General features: G+C 40.6%; 1 protein-coding gene across 4 annotated transcripts in view; it reads left to right on the top strand.

The window, feature by feature from the left end:
* raph1 (Ras association (RalGDS/AF-6) and pleckstrin homology domains 1) overlaps window positions 1-26,785 on the top strand; it is a 192,080-nt gene extending 165,295 nt beyond the window's left edge. For all 4 annotated transcript variants that reach the window (XM_033024486.1, XM_033024485.1, XM_033024484.1 and 1 more), the window contains 4 exons: window positions 1,932-2,030; window positions 3,122-3,242; window positions 7,826-7,977; window positions 16,245-26,785. In XM_033024486.1, coding sequence (XP_032880377.1) covers window positions 1,932-2,030; window positions 3,122-3,242; window positions 7,826-7,977; window positions 16,245-18,170 — 2,298 coding nt within the window. In that variant the 3' untranslated portion in view covers window positions 18,171-26,785. The remainder of the gene's footprint in view (window positions 1-1,931; window positions 2,031-3,121; window positions 3,243-7,825; window positions 7,978-16,244) is intronic.

Raw genomic sequence — 26,785 nt, 5'->3', positions numbered from 1 at the left:
TAGACTTTTGACTTGACCATCAGTCAAAACCAGTTACATAATTCCATACAACGCCTCCACGGGGTCTATATTCTACAGAGATACAAAGGGTACTTGTGAATAGACACAAAATGCTGGAGTAACTCAGCGGGACAGGCAGTGACTCTGGAGAGAAGGAATGGGTGACGTTTCGGGTTGTGACCCTTCTTCAGACTGAACTGAACTCTCGTCAGTGAGAGTACTTGAAATTGTTTGAATAAGGGTCTCTACCCGAAACATCAGCCATTCCTTCTAGCCAGAGATGCTGCCTGTCCCGCTGAGTTACTCCAGCAATTTGCATCTAACTTCGGTGTAAACCAGCATCTGCAGTTCCTTCCTACACTGTTCTAGTAAATCTTGTCTATGCTCTCTGCCGTGCTTTCGCGCTGTACAGTGCAGTGCCCAATGAACCCTTTTTTTTAAACGAAATTCAACACAACCTCCTTGCCTTCACTTACAAACCCGTGCAAATGGTTGGCATTGTTGATACTGCACATTTTTTTACAATTTTCCCTATCACCTTGAGTGTATTTCTTATTGGAAAGCAGAATATAGTTGATGCGGTCGGTTAGATCAGACGAAAGCTGGTTCTGAAATTTGTTTAATTTCACCCAATGCATTTGATAAAGGTTTTCTTTACAACTGACCCACTTTTCCAACCCGAAGGAAATCGCCGAGTGCAAAAGGACCAGTACTGTCATATCACCGAACCGACTCAGGGAGCTAAGATATTCTTTAATAAAACAGTAATATTTTTTCAGCGTGCTTCTCGATTCACACCCTAAGGACCACTGGCCTTCAAGATGCACAATAGTGTATGTATTGTGATAGTCAAAATATAATTGTTACAGCGTTACTGTTGGTGTAAATATCTATGGGACCAATTTGTATTATCATTTTGTTAAATCAACCGAAAGTTCCAATCACACGGGGTTATATTTTATATTCAGGAAAGTCCAAAAGCGGCGAAGGAAAATGAAATATCCCCCCACCCTCCCGTCTCCCCCAGCCAGTGATGTGATGGACACGGGGGTCTGGACCAATCGCTGACGAGGTCTCGGACAAATCCCGTCGCCGGAGACGTCATGTCCGTTCGGCGGCTTTTCGACATCATGTCCATTCTGCGTATTGTCCTTTTGGCGTGGAGTCCGTTCGGGTTCGTATCCTTTCGGCGTCGTGCCCTTTCGGTTATTTGGCCATTAGGCGTCGTGCCCTTTCGGTTATTTGGCTTTTCGGCGTCGTTTCCGTTCGGTATCTTGGCTTCCACTTCTTCGCTTTGGCTTCTTGTCCATCGACGTCCCGCCGTCCACGTTGGCTACATATATCCATGTTCACATATTTGCCACTTTCTGTTAACTTTTTTCTCTCTACCATTATTAAACCCCTGTTCTTGACACTTATCACATTTCTTCCCTCACAGATCCCCCCCAGTAATCCTTGACCTTTCTATTCGCATCCCAAGCATTACCTTAGATAAGCCTATAGTTTCTCACTAAAAGGTTTACAGTGGCACTCGTCTTTCCTCCTGACTGCCAACAACCCTGTTGGCTCCATCCTTTTTTTTTCTTGCAAACTCCTCTCCGATAACTAACATGTCCAATGTGTTTAATGATGTCAGTCATCATCTCACCCAACTTTGAACTGTCTGTGCTTATTTATTCAAGATGCATCAATTCTGAACAGGGTGACCACCCTCCTATATTTAGATGGGGCAAACTTGGTGGATTCTTGTGGGTTTAACATTTGTCTTCCAGTCTCCAGGCCCTGACGAGCATTATCCTCTATTGGTATCACTGGAGGATGGTGGTTCTTGAGACTGAAGATTGGAGCACCTTGATGGGGGAAGTGACCATGACATTTTTTGCAGTTTTGTATGTTTCCACTGTGTGATGAATAAAAGTTTTGTTTTGCAGCATCCTCAGATTCAGAAGAAGTCTCAATATATCAAATACCTCTGCTGTGATGATGTCAGAACTCTTCACCAATGGGTGAATGGCATTCATATTGCCAAGGTAACTAGTTAGTCAGGTGCTGTGTTTTTCTTAATCTTTAAACAGAGTAGAATATTTCACGATGTGGCCTCTTTTGCATCAGTGAGACAAAGCAAGGACAAGGTGATTGTTTCGCCAAACACGTGTTTAGTCCGCCAAGGCCCTCTGGATCTCCTGGTTGCTAGCCATTTTAACTCCCAATTCCATTCCCATACTCATTTTTCTGTCTTGGGCCCCCATTGCCAGAGTGAGGCCGTATGCAAACTGGAGGAACAGCACAAATATTCCACTTGGGTAGCATACAACCCAACGATGTAAACATTGAATTCTCCAATTTTAGGTAACTAACATGCAAAGACGCCTCCCCTTGCCTCCCTCATGCCCCCTTTTTTTCTACCTCTCTTTTCCGTGCCCCACCTGGACAAACACCCATTTCGCATTTTCTCCTTCCTCCTGCCCATTCCATCAATATTCCCTCCTCTGGTTTTACATTTCTTGCCTCTTCTATCGTTATCTCACACTTTTTGTCTTTTCATCTCTGGCCTTAGTCCAACCATCTGCCAATCAAAAAACCCTCTCATCTGTATTCAACTGTCACTTGTCAGACTTTGTCCCGCCCCACCTCTCTTCCAGCTTTATCCCCCCCCCCCCCTCTCCCGCACACTTTCTAGCTCTTCTCCCTCTTCCCCCGCTCCCACACTACAATCAGTCTGAAGAAGGATCCCACTGGTAACATTGCTTATCCATGTTCTCCAGAAGTGCTGTCTGACTTGCTGAGTTACTCCAGCACACTGTCTTCTTTTATTTTGTAATCTAGCATCTTCAGTTCTTTGTGTCTGGAAAATTAAACTTGGTTGCGCACCACACCTGAAAATTTCAAATCTGTCACTATCAATGTGAAAGAGTACTTCTTTGGTCTTATTAAACAATGCTAGTTGTCAGAATGAGATTTGGATATATCTGAATCAATAGTAAGCTTTGGGATTGTTAGTGCAATAACATACCTCTTTGGAAATGCACAGATGCTGACAAGGTAATAATCAATTCATACTAATTAATTCTTATTTATCAATTAATGATCAATAATAATTATTTTCAATGTTGTTCATCAGTATGGAAGACAGTTATATGACAACTATCAAGATGCTTTGAAACGGGCTGAAGCTGCATATGAATGGTCATCACTGTCCAGTACAAGTATGAAATCTGGATCCAGTTCTTCCAGTTTGCCTGGTAAATTGGTTTCTGTGCTTATCTTTAATTCTTGTACCCAAACAACTGATTTTCCGCTTCTGCTGCAAATGGGCTGTAGGTGTCACAAGATCTAGATCCTAAACAAATTCCGAGGCTTATGTCAATGCAGATAGTATCAACAGGAAATTCCTTAACTGATGGATTAAGACTTATCTTTGTTGCTGTTAATATTGAAAGAAATAAAAACTGATAAGTGCAGAAACAGTTTTGCCTTGGGCATACAATTTAAAGGCACGCTATAAATAATCTATAATGTGCATACCACGTGGAAAATAGATTCTGCAAGGAAAGAAATTGAATAGATGTGCTGTCTCATTACATAACATTTATCCATTTATGTTTTGCATAGCTCATTAGATGGGTTGTAGGTGATCGCAGAGTATTGTTAGCAGATGGTGGGTGGGAGGGAGTTGTTTCATCCTTGTGTATACTTATTCAGCTCGGATGTTAATTTTCCAAATAGTTCTCTGATTAAAATGTTTGAATTCCCTTGAATCTAGGCCTAGCCTTAAAAACGTGGAAGATTGCTAATACATGCATTCATAATTGGATTAAGCAGGAACTGAATATATGGACGGGATAATGTGGACAAGTGCAGAACAGCGGAATGGTGCACGATTGTAGTGCAATCTGAAGTAGTGCAAAAAAAAAAAGTATAATAATGAAATAACTGAATGAGGTAGAGTTAAGAATAAGAGTTTGTGGCTGCACCTCTGGGAAGGGTGTATGAAATACATGATTGGTTCAGGAGTCTTATAGCAGTGGGGAAGAAGCTGGAGTTTTCAAGCTCCTGTATCTTCTCCCTGAAGAAAGAAATGTGAATGTCAAAGTGGCAGGCATTCTTGACGATATTTCTATCCTTCCTGATGCAACGCACTATGAAATTGAACTGGATGGAAGGATGTGATGAGCCTGTGATGGATTAGGTAGTATTCAGCACTCTCTGCCAGTTCGGGCAGAGTAGTTGTCACACCAGGCTAAGATGTATTTATTGTAGCACAGCTGTAGAATTTGAGAGAAACCTCGAGGACATGCCAAATCATCTCGGGTGTCCAAGAAAGTAAATGCTGATGTTGTTTTTGATTGTCATATTAATATGAAGGGACCAGGTTAGGTTGCTGGTGGTGTGGATACCATTGCTACAGCAGCTCCATTGACGAGGACATGGTTGTGTTCACCCCCTCATGTTATTAGGTCAATAACCAAATCTTGTCTTGCTGATGTCAAATGGCAAGGTTATTGTTCTGACAACAAGACACAAGGTTCTCAATCTCTTGTACATCTCCTGTACATCGTCTAATAGAGTCATACAGCGTGGAAACAGGCTCTTCGGCTCAACCTTCCCATGCCGACCAACATGTCCCATTTACACTAGTCCCTCCTGTCTGCACATTGCCCATAAACCTCTAAATTTATCCTATCTATGAACTTGACCAATTGTCTCTTAAATGTTGTGATAGTACCTGCCTCACCGCCTCCTGTGGCAGCTTGTTCCATATACCCGCCACCCTTTGTATAAAAAAAGTTACTCTTAAGGTTCCTATTAAATCTTTCCCCTTCACCTTAAACCTATGTGCTCTGATTCTCAATTCACCTACCCTAGCAAAAGACTGTACATTTACCCGATCTATTCCTCCTATGATTTTGCAGACCTATCATCGTCCTGTGCTCCAAGGAATAAAGTCCTAGCCTGCTCAACCTCTCCCAATTGCTCAGGCCCTGGAGTCCAAGCAGCATCCTCGTAAATCTTCTCTGCACCCTTTGCATTGGGATGCATTAGTAATAATCTTTCAAAACTCTTTAGATTCTGGAGTAGTTCCTGAGGATTGGCGGGTAGCAAACGTAACCCCACTTTTTAAGAAGGGAGGGAGAGAGAAAACGGGGAATTACAGACCAGTTAGTCTAACATCGGTAGTGGGGAAACTGCTAGAGTCAGTTATTAAAGATGGGATAGCAGCACATTTGGAAAGTGGTGAAATCATTGGACAAAGTCAGCATGGATTTACAAAAGGTAAATCATGTCTGACGAATCTTATAGAATTTTTCGAGGATGTAACTAGTAGCGTGGATAGGGGAGAACCAGTGGATGTGGTGTATCTGGACTTCCAGAAGGCTTTCGACAAGGTCCCACATAAGAGATTAGTTTACAAACTTAAAGCACACGGCATTGGGGGTTCAGTATTGATGTGGATAGAGAACTGGCTGGCAAACAGGAAGCAAAGAGTAGGAGTAAACGGGTCCTTTTCACAATGGCAGGCTGTGACTAGTGGGGTACCGCAAGGCTCAGTGCTGGGACCCCAGCTATTTACAATATATATTAATGATCTGGATGAGGGAATTGAAGGCAATATCTCCAAGTTTGCGGATGACACGAAGCTGGGGGGCAGTGTTAGCTGTGAGGAGGATGCTAGGAGACTGCAAGGTGACTTGGATAGGCTGGGTGAGTGGGCAAATGTTTGGCAGATGCAGTATAATGTGGATAAATGTGAGGTTATCCATTTTGGTGGCAAAAACAGGAAAGCAGACTATTATCTAAATGGTGGCCGACTAGGAAAAGGGGAGATGCAGCGAGACCTGGGTGTCATGGTACACCAGTCATTGAAAGTGGGCATGCAGGTGCAGCAGGCAGTGAAGAAAGCGAATGGTATGTTAGCTTTCATAGCAAAAGGATTTGAGTATAGGAGCAGGGAGGTTCTACTGCAGTTGTACAGGGTCTTGGTGAGACCACACCTGGAGTATTGCGTACAGTTTTGGTCTCCAAATCTGAGGAAGGACATTATTGCCATAGAGGGAGTGCAGAGAAGGTTCACCAGACTGATTCCTGGGATGTCAGGACTGTCTTATGAAGAAAGACTGGATAGACTTGGTTTATACTCTCTAGAATTTAGGAGATTGAGAGGGGATCTTATAGAAACTTACAAAATTCTTAAGGGGTTGGACAGGCTAGATGCAGGAAGATTGCTCCCGATGTTGGGGAAGTCCAGGACAAGGGGTCACAGCTTAAGGATAAGGGGGAAATCCTTTAAAACCGAGATGAGAAGAACTTTTTTCACACAGAGAGTGGTGAATCTCTGGAACTCCCTGCCACAGAGGGTAGTCGAGGCCAGTTCATTGGCTATATTTAAGAGGGAGTTAGATGTGGCCCTTGTGGCTAAGGGGATCAGAGGGTATGGAGAGAAGGCAGGTACGGGATACTGAGTTGGATGATCAGCCATGATCATATTGAATGGCGGTGCAGGCTCGAAGGGCCGAATGGCCTACTCCTGCACCTAATTTCTATGTTTCTATGTTTCTATGTTTCCTATAACATCTTTCCCATAACATGGTGACCAAAACTGCACAATATCTAAATGTGGCCTCACCAATGTCTTATACAATTGTAACATGACCTCCCAACTTCTATACTCAATGCTCTATCTGATAAAGGCCAATGCGCCAAAGGCTTTTTTGACCACCCTATCTGCCTGTGTTGCCACTTTCAAGGATCTACGTACCTGCACTCTTAGATCCCTCTGCTCTACAACACTCACCAGAGCCCTGCCATTCAGTGTGTAGGTCCTGCCCTTGTTAGACTTCCCAAAATGCAACACCTGGCATTTCTTTGTATTAAATTCCATCAACCATTCCTCAGACCACCTTCCCAACTGATCAACATTCTGCTGCAATTTCTGACTACCATCTTCTCCATGTACAATACCACTTTTGTGTCTCATCATTGTTATTGATCCGGTCACTACAGTGGAATCATTGGCAAACTTAAGGATCGAGTTGGAGTTGTACTTGGCCATACAGTCATTGATGTACAGTGAGTAAAGCAAGGGACTGAGCACACCTGTGGGCACCAGAGTTGAGGTTCAGGGTGAAGGAAATGTTATGACCTGTTCAAATGGTCTGAGGTCTGCCAATCAGGAAGTCTAGAAACCAGTTGCATGCAGATAGAGTCCCCTGGGCAAGGTCTAGAAGTTTAGTCATGAGCTTATTTGGTATTATGGTGTTGAAGGCTGCGTTCCAGTCAATGAGTCTAAATCATGGCTTTGTTTGTAGATAATTACCAAGTTTGAATATTTGATAGTATGTAGGACTGAGGGTGGTTTAGAAAGATATGGCTGTTTTTGGCTATTTAAAAAAAAAACTGCAGCTGTTAGAAGTCTGAAATAAAATCTGAAAATGTTGGTGCAGCAGCATTTGTAGCAAATTAAACAGATTTAACCTTTCATCGGAATGTGAGTGAACAAGTTGAAGCGTTCGGATAGATGGTTAGAGCTGGCAGTCTAAATATATTTTTCAATTATTTCATGAGAGGGTTGAGTATGGCCTTGCCCCGTGATGACATTATGCCGCACAAAGTTCCATTGCTACATTGGGCGCCTCCATTTTGAATTTGAATGCCTTCGCCAAGCAAATTCGCCATGCCTGATCTGCAAAAAATATACAAACTTAGAATCAAAACCTTAGTCTCTGTCTCAAATTATTATTATGTGTGTTAGTTTATTTAAAGTCTCAAGCTGTTTGCATATCAGGAATTCAGTTGATGTAATTCAAATTTATTTTTATTTTTGCAGAATCCCATTCTAATCATTCGAATCAGTCAGACAGTGGTGTTTCTGACTTGCAATCTACGGGTCATGTTCGCTCTCAAAGTATTGTCAGCTCCATCTTCTCAGAAGCTTGGAAAAGGGGCACACAATTGGAAGAGCAACAACAGCACTCCAAGGTAAGAGAAAGTAATTTACCCTCCTGAAACAGAAATAAAGTGCAATTTAATTCCTCTTCAACTTGAATGATAAGAGTATTTGTGGTGACTGAATCATAAGAGACACGAAAAAGAATTAAAACTTCGAACTGATCTATTATGTCAATCAACGGGGAATAACTGGACGAAGCAATGCTTTCGATCTTGTTCTGAGAATTTGGCATTTAGCAGTTATACCAATATATTATTGGTATATATGGTATAATTGGAACTTGAGGGTAAGGAGTCATTAGGAGATAGTGACCATAATATGGTCAAGTTTAATCTACAATTGGAGAGGGAGAAGGGTAAATTGGAGGTGTCCCTGTTACAGTTGAATAAAGGGGACTATGGAGCCATGAGGGAGGAGCTGGCCAAAGTTAACTGGAAAGATACCCTAGTAGGGATGACAGTGGAACAACAATGGCAGGTATTTCTGGGAATAATACAGAAGGTGCATGATCAGTTAATTCCTAGGAGGAAGAAAGATTCCAAGAGGAGTAAGGGGTGACCGTGGCTGACAAGGGACATCAGGGACAGTATAAAAATAAAAAGAAGTACAACGTAGCAAAGATGAGCGGGAAGCAAGAGGATTGGGTAATGTTTAAAGAGCACCAGAAGATAACTAAAAAGGCAATACGGGGAGAAACGATGAGGTACGAAGGTAAGCTAGCCAAGAATGTAAAGGAGGATAGTAAAAGCTTTATTAGATATGTGAAGGGGGTGGGAGATTGCAACCTTCACGTGGTCCGCCCTGTTTTGACGAATGCAATCAACCTGGCGTGCACAATCAAATAAGATCAAATAGAACAAGTTGTCCTACAACTTTAGGCTGTGCCATACGCAAGAAGAAGAAGGTATGTGAAGAGGAAAAAATTAGTTAAGACCCAAGTTGGACCCTTGAAGACTGAAAAAGGTGAATTTACTATGGGGAACAAAGAAATGGCAGATGAGTTGAACAGGTACTTTGGATCCGTCTTCACTAAGAAGGGCACAAACAATCTTACTGATGTACTAGTGGCCAGAGGATCTGGGGTGACGGAGGAACTGAAGGAAATCCACATTAGGCAGGAAATGGTGTTGGATAGACTGATGGGACTGAAGGCTGATAAATCCACAGGGCCTGATGGTCTGCATCCCAGGCTACTTAAGGAAGTGGCTCTAGAAATCTTGGACGCATTGGTGATAATTTTCCAATGTTCTATAGATTCAGGATCAGTTCCTGTGGATTGAAGGGTAGCTAATGTTATCCCACTTTTTAAGAAAGGCGGGAGAGAGAAAACAGGGAGTTATAAACCAGTTAGCCTGACATCAGTGGCGGGGAAGATGCTGGAGTCAATTATAAAAGATGAAATAGCGGCACATTTGGATAGCAGTAACAGGATTGGTCTGATTCAGCATGGATTTACGAAAGGGAAATCATGCTTGACTAATCTTCTGGAATTTTCTGAGGATATAACTAGGAAAATGGACAAGGGAGAGCCAGTGGATGTAGTGTACCTGGGCTTTCAGAAAGCATTTGATAAGGTCCCACATAGGAGATTAGTGGGCAAAATTAGGGCGCATGGTATTGGGGATAGAGTGCTGACATGGATAGAAAATTGGTTGGCAGACAGGAAACAAAGAGTAGGGATTAACGGGTCCCTTTCAGAATGGCAGGCAGTAACTAGTGGGGTACCGCAAGGCTCGGTGCTGGGACCGCAGCTATTTACAATATACATCAATGATTTAGATGAAGGGATTCAAAGTAGCATTAGCAAATTTGCAGATGACACAAAGCTGGGTGGCAGTGTGAACTGTGAGGAGGATGCTATGAGAATGCAGGGTGACTTGGACAGGTTGGGCGAGTGGGCAGATGCATGGCAGATGCAGTTTAATGTGGATAATGTGAGGTTATCCACTTTGGTATAAAAAACAGGAAGGCAGATTACTATCTAAATGGTGTCAAGTTGGAAAAAGGGGAAGTACAACAGGATCTGGGGTGTCTTTGTACATCAGTCTATGAAAGTAAGCAAGCAGGTATAGCAGGCAGTGAAGAAAGAGGAGTTGAGTATAGGAGCAAAGAGGTCCTTCTGCAGTTGTATAAGGCCCTAGTGAGACCACACCTGAGTGCAGTTTTGGTCCCCTAATTTGAGGAAGGACATTATTTCTATTGAGGGAGTGCAGCGTAGGTTTACAAGGTTAATTCCCGGGATGGCGGGACTGTCATATGCTGAGAGAATGGAGCGGCTGGACTTGTATACTCTGGAGTTTAGAAGAATGAGAGGGGATCTTATTGAAACATATAAGATTAATAAGGATTTGGACACGCTAGAGGCAGGAAACATGTTCCCGATGTTGGGGGAGTCCAGAACCAGGGGCCACAGTTTAAGAATAAGGGGTAAATCATTTAGATTGGAGACGAGGAAACACTTTTTCTCACAGAGAGTTGTGAGTCTGTGGAATTCTCTGCCTCAGAGGATGGTGGAGGCGGGTTCTCTGGATACTTTCAAGAGAGAGCTAGATAGGGCTCTTAAAGATAGCGGAGTCAGGGGATATGGGGAGAAGGCAGGAACGGGGTACTGATTGGGTAGATCAGCCATGATCACATTGAATGGCGGTACTGGGTCGAAGGGCCGAATGGCCTACTCCTGCACCTATTGTCTATTGTCTATTATATTTTCCTTGGCCTACTGCAATGAAGTGCAGAATAAGGTGAAGGACTAGTACCTCACCTTTTGACTCGATGCATTATCATTTTACCAATTCAAACAGCAGCTTCATTTCTAAGACTCCTCTTTGTATTCCCTCACCACCTCATTTGGCCATGCACTATCATAAATTTTGGAATTAAATCATTCCTACATTCCACCTTATCTACATTTTTCTTCCCCACCTCCTGCACCTTAGCTAGATTTTTGTTTAACATTTTCTCACTGAATGGTCATTGTCTGGAAATGTTAACTCTAAATCTTCTTCCATGTTTGTTAGCTGAGCAGCATTTTCAGTATATTCTGCTTTTTCCATAGTTTCCATTTTTGTGGGATAACCAGCCTTCATTATTCTTAATTCCCACCCCATACAACAAGGAGAAAAGGAGAAAAGGAAAAAAGCTATTTTTAAATCTCATAGTTGGGTAGATCACGCGTTTCAAAAGAAAGGCATACAAAACGATTTTTAAAAGTGGCACTCAAGGGATGAAAAGATGAGAGAGAGAGAGAGAGAAACTGATCCGTCATTGACATATAACTAGTTCTGCTGCCTGTACAGCATAACCCATCTCTTTGACTTCTTTGTTTTGGGTCCAATTGTCAGTGTAAAAACAAAGCTTATGACTATGGTCTGTGTACTTCCAATAACCTGAAAATGGTCCCATTATTCTGTTACCTTTAGGAATTGTCGTGCAGAAACAGACTAGAAAATGCACACTAACCTCTTTTTGCTCTGACCAGTAAAAACCTCCTTCTGCCACATAACTAATTTCCCCATTCGTTGGTACTTTTTGGTTAAGTTTCCTGTACAAGGTCTTGACATCTTTTCTGTCCGCTGTGGTCTTACTATGATTCATAAAGCTTTGACTTCCCTTCATTTATACTCTGCTTCCATAAAAAACAAGAATCCTCTTCTTTTTGAAAATCCTAATCAGCTACATTTTGTCACCTTCAAAGGTGTGTATTTGTGCACCCTCGGGTCTCTTATGTACTGCACCCCCATTAAATCAGTTACATTCAATTTTTATTTCCTTTTTTCATTAAAGTTTTCCCTGCATTAAATTTTTCATCATATGTCTATCCATTTCACAATATCTCACAGTAATCCAAACATCATATACGTTCATTTAAAGTGAATAAAATCAGGATATGATTGCAGCTCATCATTATTCTTCACTAGGACTGTTAGAATTCGCAAAGCTAACCAACAAAGGCTTAAGATTGGATTTTTGCAATAAGTTAGCACGAATATCTAGTAGTACTTCTATTGTTGAATATCTATTAGTACTTCTGGAAACTCATTTCTTACATAACCAAGTATGTGTTGCAACTGTAAGTTACTGAGTACACAGTAGATTAAAATGTGTTAGGAAAATGTAAGATATTGCCTGTGTTCCAACGTTTAACATTTGGCCATTTCTTAGCCATATTGGAAATTATTTTTTTTATCCCAAGGTCAATTTTAAAAAGAAATACAAATAAAAGTGGCTAAGCAAAGGAGACCAGGAAGTTATAGTTTCTTGAATTAGATAAATAAATTTGAGGGTGGGGGGTAGCTAGTTATTTTAGGAGCCGGACCTCTGCGGCAGTCTCATTCAAAATACACACTCACAATTATATTAATTATATTATTTTTATATAATCTAATTATAATTATATATAATTACAGTCATATTCACAAGTCATATATATATATATATATATGTTAATATATGATTTAAATAGACATCAGCATGGAAATAGGCTCCCATGGAGTAATATGAGCATTGAACGCAAGATGGCGCTTACTTTTTTGATCTCATTTTCTAATTAGCTTAATTAATTAATGTGCAACTTTTGGCATTGACGAGTTATGACTTCTCAATTATATTTTATCTAAATCTGTGCAAAATTTCAAGTAGTTCCCAGACATGGATCACGAAGGTTAAATTCTAGACATATTTTCAATGCTCGGCCCACAGCCTATTATATCAAATATAGATACAAAGTGTTGGAGTAACTCAGTTGGTCAGGCAGGGTTTCTGGAGAAAATGCATAGGTGACGTCGAGACCCTTCTCCGAACTGAAGTGTTTATGTTGCTGGACTGGTAATCCAGAGGCTCGAACAAGTAAATTCATGGCAGTTGGAAAATTTATATTCATTTATTTCACAAAATCAGTAATGCTTAACACAAAGCTCCCAGCTTGCATTTCAAAAAAACCTTGTTTGGTTCTCTAGGGAAAATAATCTGTGTCCCTACCAGGTCTCCATACCAACATTAGTGTGCTTGTGTACCCTCTGAAATGACCTTCTGGCTGTTTTGTTATATTTTAAATGCCATAATTGTGGGAGAGACTTTCCCTCCTGGGTTGCACCAGAAAAAAAATCAAATTTGAAAGAATAGCAAACGGTAGACCTACTGACAATGTCCACAGATGAATGATTGGAATAAAGAAAGGGAATTCTAACTGTTCTCAACGACATGAAACCATTTGGAGCATCCAATGTCTAAACCCAAATCTATCTGAGTTCAACGAAGGAATTGTGTTGGTCATGCTTGGTGTTCATTGCCAAGCTACGAACTGACTCACAGAAGTAGAATGGTTCCACTCCATGCTCTTGCGCAGTAGAGGTGGAGGAGAGAAAGAGTAGAATGATCTTTCTTTCATAAGGTACAGTGCCCTCCATAATGTTTGGGACAAAGACCCATCATTTATTTATTTGCCTCTGTACTCCACAATTTGAGATTTGTAATAGAAAAAAATCACATGTGGTTAAAGTGCACAGTGTCAGATTTTAATAAAGGCTATTTTTATACATTTTGGTTTCACCATGTAGAAATTACAGCAATGTTGGGGTGGAAGATTGCAACCTTCACGTGGTCCGCCCTGTTTCGACTAATGCAATCAACCCCGCGTGCACATTCAAAAAGATCAAATAGAACAAGTTGTCCTCCATCTTTAGGCTGTGCACGCCATACGCAAGAAGAAGACAGCAATGTTTATACATAGTCCCCCAATTTCAGGGCCACCATAATGTTTGCGACACAGCAATGTCATGTAAATGAAAGTAGTCAGGTTTAGTATTTTGGTGCATATCCTTTACATGCAATGACTGCTTGAAGTCTGCGATTCATGGACATCACCAGTCGCTGGGTGTTTTCTCTGGTGATGCTCTGCCAGGCCTGTATTGCAGCCATCTTTAGCTTATGCTTGTTTTAGGGGCTAGCCCCCTTCAGTTTTCTCTTCAGCATATAAAAGGCATGCTCAATTGGGTTCATATTGGGTAATTGACTTGGCCACACAAGAATTGACAATTTTTTAGCTTTGAAAAACTCCTTTGTTGCTTTAGCAGTATGTTTGGGATAATTGTCTTGCTGTAGAATGAACCGCCAGCCAATGAGTTTTGAGGCATTTGTTTGAACTTGAGCGGATAGGATGAGTCTATAGGGTGATTTCCCGAAAGGTCACTGGAGCGTATATCCCCACTCACGTGACCGAAATTTTTAACTGGGGGACAAGTGTCACTTCCGGTACATGTTAGTGGATGGGAAAACACGCACTTTCACACCCGTTAAAAACATCGAAAACGGCCACGTTTTGAGCTGCAATTAACGGAGCCAGTCGGGGTGACCGTGAGGAACAGCTACTTAAATTTACAGTCCAAAAAAAAGATAGAAACTAAGGTAAATACAAGAGCGAGCTGAAGGTGTAAAAAAGGTGGAAGTGCTAGCGGACTTTTTTCTTGGAGATTTAAAGATCCAAAATATCGGGAATTATCGCGTTTGCTCGCTGCATTTCATCAAAAGTGGCATTATTGGCTTTGTTATCTTTATTCATTTGTTATATGAAAAGTATTAAAAGTTAGAAACCCGTCAGTAAAATTGCAAAATCGCCCATGGTTCTCGGGTGGGTTTTAACATGCAAAATGAACACGCTTCTGAAGCTCCATTTACCATTTAAATAATCGTTAGCTTGCATCTGAGTAAAATTGATTTCCAAACGCATTGAGAGTTTACGATTATTTAAATGGTAAATGGAGCTTCAGAAGCGTGTTCATTTTGCATGTTAAAACCCACCCGAGAACCATGGGCGATTTTGCAATTTTACTGACGGGTTTCTAACTTTTAATACTTTTCATATAACAAATGAATAAAGATAAAAAAAGCCAATAATGCCACTTTTGATGAAATGCAGCGAGCAAACGCGATAATTCCCGATATTTTGGATCTTTAAATCTCCAAGAAAAAAGTCCGCTAGCACTTCCGCCTTTTTTACACCTTCAGCTCCCTCTTGTATTTACCTTAGTTTCTATCTTTTTTTTGGACTGTAAATTTAAGTAGCTGTTCCTCACGGTCACCCCGACTGGCTCCGTTAATTGCAGCTCAAAACCTGGCCGTTTTCGATGTTTTTAACGGGTGTGAAAGTGCGTGTTTTCCCATCCACTAACATGTACCGGAAGTGAAGCTTGTCCCCCAGTTAAAATTTTCGGTCACGTGAGTGGGGATTTACGCTCCAGTGACCTTTCGTGAAATCACCCTATACACTTCAGAATTCATTATGCTACTACCATCAGCAGTTGTATCATCAATGAAGATAAGTGAGCCAGTACCTTCAGCAGCCATACATACCCAGGCCATAACACCCCCACCACCGTGTTTCACAGATTAGGTGGTATGCTTTGGATCTTGGGCAGTTCCTTCTCTCCGCCATACTTTGCTCTTGCCATTACTCTGATATAAGCTAATCTTCTGTCCACAAGACCTTTTTCCAGAACTGTGGTTGCTGTTTTAAGTACTTCTTGGCAAACTGTAACCTGGCCGTCCTATTTGTGCGGCTAACCAGTCGTTTGCATCGTGCAGTGTAGCCTCTGTATTTCTGTTCATGATGAAGGCTTCTGTGGACAGTGGTCATTGACAAATCTACACCTGACTCTTGAAGAGTGTTTCTGATCTGTCAGACAGGTGTTGGAGATTTTTCTTTATTAAAGAGAGAATTCTTCTGTCATCAGCTGTGGAGGTCTTCCTTGGGCTGCCAGTCCCTTTGCGATTAGTGAGCTCAGCAGTGCTCTCTTTCTTCTTAATGATGTTCCAATAGTTGATTTTGGTAAGCCTATGGTTTGGCTGATGTCTAACAGTTTTATTCTTGTTTCTCAGTCTCTTAATGGCTTCTTTGACTTTCATTAGCACAACTTCACAATTGCCTGTGAAGACACGTGTCCCAAACATTATGGTGCCCTGAAATGGGGGAACTATGTATAAACACTGCTGTAATTTCTACATGGTGAAACCAAAATGTATAAAATTGGCCTTAACTAAAATCTGACAATGTGCACTTCAACCACGTGTGATTTTTTTTTTCTGCTATAAATCTCAAATTGTGGAGTACGGAGGCAAATAAATAAATGATGGGTCTTTGTCCCAAACATTATGGAGGGCATTGTATTTATTAACTTCCAGAAGCTTTGAAAGAGATGCTTTAAAAACTAGACTGCGGGATGGGGGTTACTATTGAAAATGCTAATTATGATCTGATGCTGTGGAAAATTCTGGTAACTTCATATTCATTTTCTTTCTATAGATCAGGACAGATTTGGTCCGATCCTACCCTTCACCTGTACCACCAACTTCCCCTCAGACCAGAATCAGTGTGTCTCATGTGGTACCACAACCCTCTCCACCACCACCACCACCTCCACCACCACCTCCACCTCCCCCACCTGCTGCCTCGCTCATCAAATACAGCACAGTCAGTAGAGAGATGTCAAGCAAACGACCACCTCCACCTTCCTTTGCAACTCTGCCCATGGGTCAGCAGGTGCTTCCCCCACCTCCACCCTCGCAACTTGTGAAGCCCCAGCTGCTGTTGGAAAGTGATGATCAGAGTACTTCACCCATCACCTCTATCCCATCGCCCCCGTCTCCACTTCAGGCAGCTTCTGCTCCATCTCCTTTTAAATCGGGACCGCCCAGCCCTTCGCCCATGGTTCCTGCCTTCACACCCCCACCACCGCCACAAAAATTACAACAGCAATGTGTACCGTTACCTGACCAACAACCCTTCACTCCTCCGCCACCACCACCACCTCCTCCTCCATTACCTTCAATACAGGGTGCTGTCACCAAAAAGATAGGGATGCCTTTCGAGGCCTCTCTAAGCCACCAACCGCAAAAAATTCCAAAACCGGCAGCAGCTGGTGTTGTTCAGATGGATTCCCCTCCTGCAATGCCCCCTCCACCACTTTCAGTAAAAGCATCCAGGTTTGCAGCTGCACAAATCTCACTGCCCCCACCACCACCCGCAGTTCCATCTTCTCTTCCAGTGGGAACAATTCAGACAGCTGAATCTGCAGACCAAATGCCAATCACTCCATCACCGACTGTTTCCACAATAAAACAGTCCTTAAACCTGTTCCAGCCTCCCCCTGCAGCCTCAACTGCTAAGTCATCACCAGCCCCAACTCAAACTCCTACATCTCCTCCAGCTGTGAAAGCAAAACCCAAATGGCAGCCTGGTTTCCTTCCATCGCCAGAGTTTCCCCCTCCACCTCCTGAAAGCAGTCTACCCCAACTTCCTCCACGTAGTCCCACCCCTCCTTCCACCCCGGTCAAATCAACTTCAATCAAAAAACCTCCGAAAATATCGAGTCCTGGTGGAAAGAAGCCACCTCCCACACCCCAGAGGCACTCCAGTATAAAAGGACCCAGTTGTGCAGATGCAAGAGAATCCAGAAAACCGGTGGAAACTGTCAGTAATAAGTTTGAACAACCAACAATTCCTTCAGGACCTTCCACGCCAGATATGACTTCGTCTCCACCTGCTCCTTCAAAACCTGGTAAATTAAATTTGGCTGCAGTTAATTTGATGTTCCCACCAGGAGGGCCACCAAGCAAAGGACCAGGAGTTCCAGCTCTCTCAAAGGAGCCCGTGTCTGAATTTCCTTCACCACCTTCAGATACGGATTTCCCTCCCCCACCTCCAGATCTAGATCTTCTACCCCCTCCTCCATTGGAGATGGCATCTTCTGGCTTTTCCAATTCTGTCCCACCCAAGGTAGCAGTGGTGAATCCGCAGCCGCAAACATGGTCCAAATCTTCAATGAAGAAAGCTCCGCCACCAGTACTTCCCAAAAGGAGCGACAGCACTCGCTTAACACAGGGAGAGTCTTCAGAACACCAGGTTCCTCCTGTCACTTCGTTGCCAGTATCTCCAAAACCTGCCTTGTCTGTGCAGCCTCATTTTCTGGCTGATCTCAATAGGACTCTACAGAGAAAGTCCTTCACCCGACATGGCTCGTTGGCTTCCACACGGCTGTCCAAGGCGGAACATATCACCACCATGGACGATATGGCACTTCCTCCTCCTCCTCCTGAATTGCTTTTTGACCAAGAAGCTACCAACTCATATGCATCTGGCAACATCTCAGGCTATGCAACATTAAGGCGTGGACCACCACCAGCTCCACCCAAACGGGGTGACAACACCAAGTTGAGTCGAGACTATTGATGAATCAGCTGCCTGTGCGCCGTTTACATGTTGCCCTATGCACTCATAATCTGCAGTATTCTGAGCGGTACATTAACTACTTTTCTCAAAATTCTGGCTGCGTACATCTTCCAACAGTTAAATCCGTTACTCTTCGTAGGATTGCTTGTCCTTGGATCAGTGGAGTGTCGTGTTTCACTTGTAAAGTCAAATTGCTCTACTTGTGTAAATATAGATGCTTTGATATATAAAGGGACCTAGTTCTGGGGTAGTAGATGTTGGGTCTTGGGGTTCAAAGCTTCCCAGTTAGTAATACAAGGAAGGGTGGGGGGTGAATAGATAGATGGACCCTAACGAAAGGAATGTTTTCCTTTCATATAGTTACACTAAATGTTGTTTGTGATTTGAGTTTGAAGAGTTCTGTCTTTGTCATTGGAAGACTTCTTAAGTGGCACCTTTCCAATGTAATAATTGGCAGACTTTTGTAATAGGAACCTCAGGTTTGAAGAGGAAGTATCCCCTTGAATTGTTAGGAAAGTACTGTTGTTTTCCTTTCTGTTGAATTTCAACATTTGCGTGTTGTCAAAATATATCTGAGAATAATCTGAGCTCAATCTCTCAGATTTTCTCACAAAGCAGAATAGATAAATACTTAAATCTAAGCAGATGGCAATGATGCTACAATATATTTATCAATTTATCAGTTACCTGCTAGTGGCTAAATTACGTCTGAAGTAAGGGCAGTTTGAGAACACTGATTAGACTGTAATTACAATGAAGTTACATAGACCAGAATGAACCTTCTCTAGGCCAAAGCATTGGGTTGTAAAACACACTCCGTTTCTAATCTCACATACTGAAGACTGAAACATAGCAGGTATGAGTTTCTAAAATGTTGAAATTTCTGAGCACTCGAAGAAACAGACACACAGGGGATGGCCGTGTTATAGCTGGGTTACAGACATTTTCCCATAAAGAATTCACAAATCAGTACCCAAAAATCTGAGATGGGGATAAATGTGCTGTGAAGGAATTTATGTGGAGAGAAAAAAGTAAATAAATACAATTTATTTTTAAAAATCAATTTTCTTGATGCATGGTCAGATGTCACAACTTTGTGTTATGCAAAATTGGAAGAGGCACTGTTTTCTAGCAAGACAATTTATATCCCCACCCCCACCCACCATAATGCTGGGGTTACAAACGCCTCATTTGCAGTTGTCTAATTTGTTTCCGTCTTACTTTAATTGAAGAGTTAGTTTGCAAATGAGCCTGGTAGGCAAGAGGAACCTATATTTTATTATTGCTTTTAATCTTTCAGTTCTCAGCCAGTACAGTTGGTTTGTTACCCATCTGCTGAGGATGTCAGTGCATGACTTGGGTTCACTAAATTTCTAATAGCAAGACAATGTGTACAACAGATGTCAAAATTGAGCTGGGTTACGATGCCTCTGGTCAAGTTTCATCCTGGCTTTGTAAGGAAGCATCCAAGTGTGTTAAAGCTCTTTCTGAGAGGAAATAGGAGATAGAACTGGGAGTAGCAGAAATTGCATTGAACAGCTGAGGAAAATGAATGTAATTTGATGACAAAATTGGATGGGGTTTTTTCCAGTCTAGATTATGAATTTTCCTCCTTGTTTTAAAAAAAAATAGCTAAAAAGAACCAAAAACTAGAAGAAACTATTTTTTAATCAAAACCTACCTGTGATGTCCTGGTCCACTGCTTTGTGATCAACCACATGATAGTATCTGGATGAAAGTGGCTGTCTTGGTCTTTTCAAGAACCTCTTGTGTTTCCATGTTAATCCAATGTTTTAAGAATCAAAAGATTCAACCACATTCCTTGGTTGTTTGGTGTTTTAGACCAATGAATAACTTCTCAATTTCTCAGGCAGGTTTCACAAAGAGGACTGGTACCCAGTTGCCTTGCAATGTATAGTAAGGTAAGATTGGAGGTCACATGCAAAATAACAAGCACCTATAATCGGGTGGCATGTTTGCATTCAATGTTCAGTCAGGTTACAATATCAAACTGATAACCTACAGAAAACTAGCTTGAGAAATGCACTGTGATTTATTGCACAGAGAGTAACTAATCACCAGGTACATTCAAAATTCTGCTGAAGGACTTTGCATGATGGTTCATCCTTCAAATGTCATAGAATCTTCCAGTGTATTCAGCCCATTGTGCCTGTGGCAGCTCTTCGTCTCCAGTTCTTCCCCCATTGCCTTGCAGTCTTTCCATCTCAGGTACATTTCCTCTTCCATTTTAAAACAAAATTCTGCATCCTTTCAAGCACAAATAACAGATCATCATACCTCACTGTAAAATAAAATATTTCATTCACTTTTTACGTTAATTTTACGTATGCCAGCTACACCAATCCTACCAGTGAAGAGTTTTACCTTCCTTAATTAATTGCCTTAATTTTGAAGATTTCTATTAAATCTTCAGTTTGCTCCATGAGCAATCACAGCTGCTTTAGTCTCCTTAAATAACTGAATGCCCTCTTCACTGGTTTCTTCTTCCCACTACGAGATACAATTAAAATTCTTTACGAATCAGCACTTTATTGATGTACAGTGAACAAAGCTGTATCCATCACTACCTATTCTAGTGTCATACAGCGACAAAAATATAGTCTGCAACACTCGCTCAAAATTAGTGAAGCCTAAATACTACCAGGAAAGATTTATACTCGCAGTATGTTGCTATATGATTGCCTGATTCAAATGCTCCCTGGTGCATGCCTTTTGCACGCCTGCTAGTACACTACTGAATTCCAGTGACGCCTTTTTCTAATGATTCCAGTTCCTACAATAGAACCTCTTTGTGTTGATATATTCTTATTCACTGCAGTGCATTCTGTATAATGTTCTTTTACACTACAATGGACCCTGCATACAACACATCTCATTTACTTCAGTATACCCAGTGTCCAGAATTCCTAGTCATACGCTGTTCTACACTGCAGAACTGTAGGTATAGAGTATTTCCATTTTCCACAGCACTCGTGTTCTGAGGGAGTATTTCCATTCAATGCAACATAATCTGTGGAGAGTAAACACATTCACTAGAGCACTTGTCCTGTATACAATATTCCAATTCACTGCAGCACAAGCTACCTACAGTATTCCCAATCATTGTAGCACTCCCTGCATACTGATAGTATTCCCATTCACTAAGGAGCACCCTGCGAATAGTGCTATCATTCACTGCAACATATCTCAGTGCATTCAGCGCCTTCCCATTTTGCTGGTGTTCTTATTCATTACAGCTTTGAAAACACTGTGGCTAAATACATAGAATAGATCTTGGTGCCCTGTTCAAGTTTGATGTGTGCACATTGCATGGATATAATCTGAGTTGAATCAGGTTTTATACTTGGCTTGGTGCCATCATCTTCTTTTCAGTTCATGTATCACCGAAGATTGAATGACCAATCTTCTATTTAGTGGATTAAAACACAATGATACAATGTCTGTTGATCTCCTTGAATTGGAATTCTTAACAGACACTATTGTGATTTCTGTTGCATGTTACTTATGTTTGAAATATTACATTTTTTCTTAACATTGAAAGAATAATATCTAAAACTTAACTTTCTGGTATGTGATAAAGTTTTAGTACAATTTATTGTCAATATTTTTGTAAATTTGTTGGAATTTTTAAAAATTTGAATGTATTGTTTATGGGTGAAATACATACAACACAGACTAGTTACTTGTAAGACCTAGAAAATCATAAGGCAAGGAAAATATTGTTTCCAACCATGGTCAAGAAATAATGACTTTCAGATGCCAAGTTTTGAACTGGTGCGTTCTTGGGATAAGAAGGAATATAAGGGATTTAATGAAGCACTTTTCACAATCAGGATGTGTTCCAAACACACAGTAATTAATTGACTGTGTTTGTGGTTTAGTAACACAACAATCAATTTACATGAGACAGTTCAAAACTAGCAAGATAAATTATTTTTTAAAATCTGCTCAGATTCAGAAAGAGGCAATAGGCCGATCTTAAAAGAGCTATCTGATTAGACCCATTCTCTGACATTTTTCCATGTACTGCAGTTTTTTTCATATATCTACTTTGCTTTTGAAAATTGCATAGAATCTTCCTCCAACCTGCTTTCAGGCAGTGAATGCCAGATTATAACTCATTATGCAAAACTATTCTTATCTCTCTACTAGTTCTTGGCAAATTATCTTAATTCTTTCCTCTGACTTCTAACCTTTCTGTTTTCTTTATTTACTCTATCGTAATCCTTGCTGATATTAGCTCCCCCTTTAATCCGTCAAGGCCTAAATATAAACCTGTGACTCTGTTCTCTCCACATAAATACATTTCTTCATCCCTGATATAATTCTAATTAATCTCCCCGTTACTCTCTCCAACGCCTTGACATTGTTCCTGACGTATAGTTACCCAGTGAATATGATCGAACATGGTCTTTCAGCAAAGTACTAATTGATGAATAATAATATTTACTATGGTGTCTTTGCCTTTGTTACTTACTCGTGTTTATAAAACCAGGGATCTGATATTCTGCTAAAACTTGTCCTAGCACCTTCAATTACTTTGATATATATAAACCTCCAAATCACAGCTCTGGAACCACTCTTAAATTATTACACTTAGCTTGTATTGTCTCATTCTTCCAAAATGTTCCACCACGTGTCCATGCTTTAATTTTTATTTGCCATATTTGTTTCTACTCCGAAGATTTTGCTGCAAACTTTCTTGTAGTTTACTGCTTTTGAGATTCTTGCCATCTGCAAAGTCCTAATGATTATTTATTGAATAGCTGAGGTCCTAATACAGACCTTGGAGAATACGTCTGCATATTCCTCCTTGAAGACTGACAAACAGCATCCTATTTGGTTATGATTTTGATTGAGAGATAAACGTGTTAAAGTATTGTTTGTTTTTGAGAGGTATAAGAAGTTGTTGTAAAATATTGTAATAATATCTCATATGAATATGTTGAGTGCTATTGCCATAAAGCAGTTTCCTCTCTATCCCCTTTTAGCTATAGATTGCAAAACAATTGGATCATGTAATCCACCCCTATAAGAAAGGGGAAGGAACTTGAAAACATCTTGAATATGTTTTTCCAGACAGCCAATAAATCTGGCCGAAGGTTGTAACTTTGGTCTGGATGTTTTGGACATTTAGTGAGGAAGCGGGGATTCCACATTGGTTGAATGTTGGGTTAGAGAATAATTAATTGGATTCTGATGGATGAAATTCCAGAACAGGTTTGTAAAGCAATTAATCTTTCTGATCATGCAGATGACTTTTGTATCTCCCAATGGCACCCAGCTTTGTTTTTCAGAAATTAGCAATTTTATAGATTATATATCCCCTTCATCCCCTCCTCATTCTATATTTTATGCCTAATTATTTTTAAATTGTCCACTTTAGTAAATATAAAAGCCACATTTTCAAATCGCTGGTGTGGGACTAATTAACTGGCCTACATTGAGGGATAAGTGAGAGCGTGGCTTCTCTTGTGTCACATTCCAGCCCTGTATCTGCTGCTCTTTAAACAATATGACCAATCATACATTTTAAAATGATGGGATTTCTTCATTTCCATGTAACATTTCTTTTTTAAATGCAGAAAATGGAAATCTAAAATACAAACAGAAAACACTAAAAATCACCTGCACAAACTTAATTTGTGATCAGGGTTAATATGCTGATGACAGCAACAGGAACAGTCTCATGATGTTGAGTATTTTTGCAGAATGAATTTTCATGCATGTTAGTGAATACCCAGCAAACAGTGGGAAATTGGTTTTATTTCCTTGAGTTTAGTAAGAGAATCAAGAACAGGGACTGAGTTGCTTACAGTCTCCAAAATATGAAGCCTGCTCATGTATTGCCTTCCATTAAGCTGATGCTAAGAAAGTTTGTTATTTGACTTCTTCCATATTTAAGAACACAATTCTGAATTAACTGAAAAATGTTATGGTTATTCCTCAGTATAAATTCTATATCTTAATTTCCACCCCCAATCCACCTGGTACAATAACAATGCCAACCGTCTCAGAGAACATGTTCCAACTTAAAATTGTGTAGTAGAGTCAGTGTGTATAGACACTGTGTATAGACATTACCAGCCTCTATTAATAATGAGGATATTAAAAATGCTGAATGTAACAGTCACCATTTTTCTGACTGGGATGCAATGAATGAAGGCTGATATATTTCCCGGTGTGTGTGTGATTTAAAGGGAAACTGGGAAGCGATCCTGTCTCCCACACTTCCCTTGCTCACAGGTTTGGATTGCTACAAAAAATGTTTGCCAGTTTGACCCAGAAAATGCACTGTTGGTAGATAGGCAAAGAAGACTGATCAAATGGTCTATTTTGTCATGGGTAGTATTCAGGTTATTATTTGTTGGAAATGGAACGATTGAGGACCCAGACTATGATCAGAGACCTTTTCTTGTCAGATGCAAGCAGCTTGGGTGATTTAGGCAGTGTTTCCATTTGGTTGTTGCTGGCTTTCCACTCTGCACTGTAGTTGGTTTCTGTCTGATAAATCCTTTCCCCATTGGAACAGGTTCGTACTGGCAGAGTTGGTCGTGATGGAACTGAAGCAGGGGTCTCTGAATGTTATTACTAAACTTTGATAGGGAATGATGTCTTCTACTTCCCAAAAACTGCCTCTGCAAGGAGCAAATAGGAAATCTACTTTTTACTGTCAAATGCTTGCTGCACAGTCAGTATATAAAATCCTTCATAGAATGCTGGCTGGTTTTAGTTTTAATCAATTAATGCATTAGTGAAGATTTAACACCATGAAGAGAGAGGCATTTATAGGCAATTTGTATATCTACTGTGAGTATCATTGTCTGATTTTTAATCATTTAAAAATGAAGCAATGTTGTGGATTTTTAGAACAAAGCCTCCTCATCCATCTATTCAATTTCACTGCTGAGATGGATATAAAGCCAAAATGGGGAAGGGCAGGGGTGAATGTGAAAAAGGACAGAGTTTGTACCAAAGATTAAAATTATTTACTTTTAGCCAAAGAATTTGTAGTTGATGCTGAAATTATTGACTAGGAGATGCTCATGGCTGATAGTACTGCCATACTTCTAATTTTGCCATTGTTGATATGGCATGTCAGCAGAAACAATCCATCGTGAAAGAACTTCAGTTAATGCGAAGGAATTGGGTTTCTTCTGTTTATGATTGATTACTAATCTGTCTGTTCATCTGTGTCTCTCAACCCCCTCCCCCCAGCTAAACGAGGCACAGACTCAGATGATAGTTCTGCTTCTGTCGCTACTGCTATAATAAACCCCACAGGCTAATCTTCTGAATGCAGGATGTTAACTGCAGCTTTGGCAAAGACCAGTGTCAACATTGCTGCTGTGTTTCTTGGAAGCTGCAACGTGTTCTTCTTTTGTATTATGCAGTTGATACATAATTCTCATCATTAGAATTGAATTCAATCATTATTGACTGTTTCTTAGTATCAGCTGTTGTAGAATCACTGGAGGTGTCGTGGAGTTGATTGAGAGGGTCATATGTGTTTGGTGTAAGAGGTTCGGGACATGAATAATTCACTACTTAATTCACAAGGCTTAGCTCCTTGCTGGAATCTATGTAATTCTTGGGAGACTGGGGAATGTTTTGCCTTAAATTGGACACGAGTATCAACCTTCACCTCATCTGGACTGGCTAAAAATCTTGTAGCCATTTGTCACCTATCATGATCAGTTTAAAAACATGTTTCTGTATTATGTTTTGTTAAACAGTGCTGATTTTGTTGCTGTAAAGTTGTTTATGAATGCTGCTGGTTAATTGCAGGGACTGTTGGCTTGCTCTCTGACGTAAACCAATTGCCATAGCTTGCTATTAAAGGCCACTCTCATCACTGCTCTGGGAGTGCTCAGCTGGCTAGCTGCGGTAAGGAAACGTGTCAAAGTCCGAGTGTAATATTGTATATAATTTCTGCCCCTCCCCCATGTTCATTTTAAGAGAACATATGCAAGTTCTTTTTTTAAAATGTAAACTCTATAATGTATTAATAATGGAGAGTGTAATTAATGCATGACAAGCTTATAACAGTTTTTATGACAATAAAATGAGTTCAAATTATGCATAAATCTCATGTTCAAATGTAAACTCATTCAGGCTAAAGTTCAAACAGTCCATTTAGAATATCCTGTGCAAAGTTTCCCATTAGATGAATGGATTTCAAGGAATGGTCATCCTGACTCACTTCCCTCCACATCCCACCCCTTCATTCAAAATAAATTGCTGCAAAGGTGTCTCCCAACACACTCCAGAATTGAACCATACAGCCAAAAATGAAAATATATCAACTTCGAGGAAATCTGTTGGGATACCAGCAAACAATTGATTCTTGTGTCATTAGGTGGCAGTGGCTTGCTTATCAGTTACATGTATGTCATTCATATTATTCTGTATTTGCTGTGTGCCAGGCGTATCCCTCTACTATCTGGCAGCAACAAATAACCAGTTATTTCCTTTCTGTGAGCATTGTACACCTTGACGGTCTTGATTGTTTAAATAAAATAAAAGCCTAAAATGCTAGAAATATGAAATAAAACAAAATGCTTAACAGGTCCGACAGTATCTGGAGCGAGAAA

Source organism: Amblyraja radiata, chromosome 7 (assembly GCF_010909765.2).
Source record: "Amblyraja radiata isolate CabotCenter1 chromosome 7, sAmbRad1.1.pri, whole genome shotgun sequence".
Classification (NCBI taxonomy): domain Eukaryota; kingdom Metazoa; phylum Chordata; class Chondrichthyes; order Rajiformes; family Rajidae; genus Amblyraja; species Amblyraja radiata.
Note: the sequence above shows the minus strand (reverse complement) of the source record. Positions and strands in the feature narration are given on the sequence as shown.